This window comes from Eimeria necatrix, genomic scaffold (genome assembly GCF_000499385.1).
Source record: "Eimeria necatrix Houghton genomic scaffold, Enh_scaff514, whole genome shotgun sequence".
Taxonomy (NCBI): domain Eukaryota; phylum Apicomplexa; class Conoidasida; order Eucoccidiorida; family Eimeriidae; genus Eimeria; species Eimeria necatrix.
Genome location: NW_013654390.1, coordinates 17,501 through 22,341, shown reverse-complemented (window position 1 = coordinate 22,341; position 4,841 = coordinate 17,501). Strand labels below are relative to the sequence as shown.

The following is a 4,841-nucleotide window of genomic DNA, read 5'->3' as shown; positions in this document are numbered from 1 at the left end:
TAGCCACAGCTAGCCACAGCTAGCCACAGCTAGCCACAGCTAGCCACAGCTAGCCACAGCTAGCCACAGCTAGCCACAGCTAGCTGGGAGTGCAGCAGGGGTTAAGTGTGAGGAGAAGTGGGCCTTAACTCAGCTGTACGTACAGCTGAGTAAATGCCACTTGCCAAAAAAGTCTTTTTGGAAAACAGCAAAGAGACAATTGAGATTTAAAATGAAAACTTTTAAAAGTAAAATGGAAAAGAAAATAAATTCTTCATTTCGTTTGCCTCCTAAAGTTTGAATTGCCTGAACAGCTGCACAAGGCTGCAGCAGCAGCAGCAGCAGCAGCAGCTGCTGCTGCTGCTGCTCGACGACCTGCTGCGGCGGCGGCGGCGAAATTATCTAAGAAAATTTACAAAGGGGTTTGCTGCTTGCAATTCTGGAAATGCAAAACCTAGAGACAATTTTCGAAACTTGTTGCGGCTTCGATCTACCATTTAGGGTTTAGGGTTTAGGGTTTAGGGTTTAGGGTTTAGGGTTTAGACTTTAACCATCTCTGCGCCTGTTAGTGCGACCCAGCTAGTTTGAGGGGGTCTCTGGAAGTCGCCAAATGGATTGGTGCTGCTGCTGCTGCTGTTGCTGCTGCAACAGCTGCTGCTGCTGCTGCTGCTGCTGCTGCTGCTTCCGCTACCGCTCTCTGCTTCTGCTGCTACTTTTGCTGCTACTGCTGCTGCTGCTGGTGTGCAGCAGCAGCAGCAGCAGCAGCAGCAGCAGCAGCCCACTGCCGCTGCTGGCAGCAACTCTTGTGTGTCTTATTGCTGCTGAGAATAATAATGAGCAGCAAATTGAAAAAAGATATTTCTTGCAAATTGAAAAAAGATATTTCTTGGAATTTATTTTTATTTTTAAAAGCAGCATCTTTTTTGCTTCCTTTTATTCTCCAATACTTGTTCCGTCTCTGGCGCATTTGCGCATTTGGCGCATTTTTGTTTCAGACCTAAACCCTAAACCCTAAACCCTAAACCCTAAACCCTAAACCCCAGAATCTAAACCCTAAACCCCAAACTCTAGACCCTCAGCGTGAAACGCTGGATGCCAGCCTCAAACCCTAAACCCTAAACCCCAAACCCACTGCGCCACGCCGCCAACGTCAGCCCCACCCCAAACCCCAAACCCCAAACCCTAAACCCTAAACCCTAAACCCTAAACCCTAAACCCTAAACCCTAATTGTTGACGCGAAGTTCAAACCCAAAACCGTTTAAAAGGAAAAGTTAAAACCTTCCGTACTGCGGGGCTTTCAAGCCAGTGTCTGTACCCTTTGTGAATTTTTTCATTTTTGATTTTTAAAAGCTTTTTTTTAATTTTTTTTTTTATTTTCTTTTGTTTTCTTTTTATTTTTCTTTATTTTCTTTTTATTTCTCTTTATTTTCTTTTTATTTTCTTCATTTTCTCCCAACAAACTCTCAAAGCTGCGCAAAAGAAAAAAAGTGAAATTCAATTTCGCCTTTTCGCGGAATTCAAATCCGCAAGTGCTTTCCGGTGTACATACACCTCAGCACTTTCCGCAGCTTTCTCCTCCGAACTTAAAAAACCAAAAATGCTTTTTATTCCAAAATGGCGAGAACCAAAGAGAGCCGCTGCTGCTGCTGCTGCTGCTGCTGCAGCTCCTGCTGCAGCTCCTGCTGCAGCTCCTGCTGCAGCTCCTGCTGCAGCTCCTGCTGCAGCTCCTGCTGCCGCTCCTGCCGCCGCTCCTGCTGCCGCTCCTGCTGCCGCCTCCACCGCGGGCGCCCTGCTGCTGCTGCTGCAGCAGCAGCAGCAGCAGCAGCTAGTTGTCGCGGTACCTGGCGAGTTCGAAAGGAGTGAAGGTCTCCTCGGGAGCAGCACACTCGCAAGGGTCCACTCTGGTGACAAAAGCATTTGCCCAATCCGAGTTTAAGTCCCCTCTTTGTCTCCTTTTGAAAACTGGCCCTGCAGCAAGAGGAACAGCAGCAAAAGCTTTGCTGCAGCCGAAGAGCGCAGCAGCAACAGCAGCAACTCCGGGGTCTCTGTCGTCGGAAAAAGGGTACCCGAAGCCCAGGGGCCCCGGGGGGCCCCCCTGGAAGCGGTGGGGGGCCCCCTGCGGCAGTTCTCTCTCGTGGATTATTCTTTTGCTGCTGCTGCTTCTTTCTTTTTCCAAATAACTTCGAAAGTAATCTCCTGCTGCTGCTGAGTCCAGGGGCCCCTGCTGCCCCTCGAAGTGCGACAGAAACACCCCGCTCGAAGCTGCTGCCAGCTCCGCAGCAGCAGCAGCAGCACCAGGCCCCGCCATCGCCCCAGCAGCAGCAGCAGCAGCAGCAGCAGCAGCAGCAGCAGCAGCAGCAGGCTGCGAGGGAGAAGCTCGAAGGGAGAACACGGGGGAGACACGAGGGCTCTACAGCTCCGCTTTAATGCCACCGACAGACAAACAGCAGCTGCAGCAACACACACACCCACGCACTCAAACAAACACTACTGCAGCAGCAGCAGCAGCAGCAGCAGCAGCAGCAGCTGCTGCTGCTGCTGCTGCTGCTGCAGCAGGGGGAGCTCTGGGGGAGCGGGAAATGGAAGAAGCAACGAGAGGGGAGATAAAGGAGGAGTGAAAAAAAAGAAACTTCGGGAAAAAACAAAAATAAAAAAAGTTCAAAAGTGGCAATTGTTGTTTGCTGCTGCAGCTGCTGCTGTGCGCTTTAACTCTTTATCTTTATCTCGTTTGAGCAGCTGGAAGGGATTTCCAGAAACCCTAAACCCCAAACCCTAAACCCTAAACCCTAAACCCTAAACCCTAAACCCCAACGCTAGACGCCGGATCGGAAACTGGGGGAAGAAGCGCGGGAGACGGCCGCGTTTGTCCAGCAGCAGCGACGGCAAAGAAAAAAAGGGAAATTAAATTAAAAAGATTTTGAAGAAAAGATTTGAAGAAAAGATTTGAAGAGAAAAGAGAAGCAGCAGAAGCTGCAAAAGGCGAAGAGAGGAGCGCGTCGACTCACCGCTGGTCCAGGGGCCCCGAGGGTGCAAAAGAAACGTCTTTGTGATTACCGGGGAAAAAAAAGAAATGAATTTCAAATTCAAAACCAAAAATCGGAAAAAATTAAAAGTGATGCAAAAAGATGAACTGCGGATGCAGAAACCGCGGCCGCCGGTGTACGTACACCCCAGACCAGCACCCGCGCCGGTTCCGCCGCCCAACTCGAGGTGTCGCGACCGCCGAATTTTCGCTTTAAATTCCAATTTGGGGGTTTTTAATTCATTTAAAATTAAAAATAATTCCTTTTCTCTTTTGAAAACACTTTTTGGAGCCTCTGGCCGCGCAGAAACGCCCAGAAACACCCCGCGGGCTCGACACTCCCCGATCTTCGCCTTCGCTCTTCACTTCTTACTTTTCCGCTCTTCCATTTAAATTAAATTCCACAAATTTGTTTCATTTAAATTAATTTCAATAAATTCCACTCGCGCGATGTCGCTGCGGAGCTTCCAGAGTATGTCTGCTGCGCTGCTGCTGCACAGCGCTTCTCTCGAGTGCTTGTTACTGCAGCTGTTGCTGCTGCAGCTGCTGCTGCTGCTGCTGCTGCTGCTGCTGAGGCTGTTGCTGCTGAGACTACTGCTGCTGAGACTGTTGCTGCTGAGGCTGTTGCTGCTGAGGCTCTTGTCGTTGCAGCTGTTGCTGCTGCAGCTGTTGCTGCTGCAGCGGCTGCTGCTGCTGATGTTACTGCAGCTGTTGTTGCTGCTGCAGCTGCTGCTGTCGCTTTTTTATTTACCGTAGGCTCTGCCAGTATGATCTGTGCACATTCTGTATAATTCCTAAACCCTAAACCCTAAACCCTAAACCCTAAACCCTAGAAAACTGAGGGACGCCGACGAAGCAGCAAAACCACGCCTGAGTCGGCCTCAGCAGAATAAAAGCATTTATGAAATAAAATGAAAACAGAAGAGGACTTTGTAGGGCCTCCAGCTCAGAAGAGAGCAGCAGCAGCTGCTGCTGCAGCAGCAGCAGCTGCAGCAGCAGCAGCAGCTGCAGCAGCAGCAGCAGCTGCAGCAGCATAAGTAGCAGCAGCAGCTGCTGCTGCAGCTGCAGCAACTGCAGCAGCATAAGTAGCAGCAGCAGCAGCAGCAGCCGCTGCTCCCGCTGCAGCAGCAGCTTGTCTCCCTCTGTCTCTTCGTAGCTTTAAATGCCACTTCAATTAAAGCCTTTTTCGTTAACAGGAGCAGCTGCAGCAGCATAAGTAGCAGCAGCAGCTGCAGCAGCAGCTGCAGCAGCAGCTGCTGCTGCAGCTACTGCTGCAGCAGCAGCTTTTAAGCTTTTAAGCTGCTGAAGTTTGCACGGCGGTGGTGGTAGTCCCCTAGCAGCAGCAGCAGCAGCAGCAGCAGCAGCAGCAGCAGCATTGAGTACAACAGCAGCTGGAGCAGTTGCTGCTGCACTAGCAGCAAAACAGTTTCCAAGGTTTGTCGAGCTGCCACTTAAAAAGCAAAAATAAATTAAAAATACAAAATAAAAAACAGTTTTATATTAATGGCATTTAATTTTTGTTTTCCACTTTCTGAAAATCTCGAAATTGTGTGGGGTCTTCAGGTGTACGTACACCGCAGCCACCGGAGGTCATATTTGAAGACTACTTTTTTTTTCATATTTGCAAATAAATTTATTTCCTTTTTTGTTTGTTTTTAATTTATTTTTATAAATTATTTAATTACAAATTTCCAAGTATGGCTGCATGCAGAAGCTTATTCTTAAATTCGTGTCTTTGGTGAAGAAAAAAGTTTGTGAAAGAAGATGAAGTTCTTTTTAATTTCAATATTGTCTTATTTTAGAATTTCGTGTTTATTAATTAATTTATTTTATTTTTTT

The 4,841-nt window shown here is 48.5% G+C and overlaps 1 protein-coding gene across 1 annotated transcript; it reads right to left on the bottom strand.

Moving 5' to 3' along the window:
- Positions 1–1,805: 1,805 nt before the first annotated feature.
- On the bottom strand, positions 1,806–2,288 carry ENH_00060130 (hypothetical protein, conserved; the record flags this gene model as incomplete). The annotated part of the gene is made up of 1 exon (XM_013581931.1): positions 1,806–2,288. One exon carries the CDS (start codon positions 2,286–2,288, stop codon positions 1,806–1,808), a length of 483 nt encoding a protein of 160 aa, XP_013437385.1.
- Between the last annotated feature and the right edge of the window lie 2,553 nt (positions 2,289–4,841).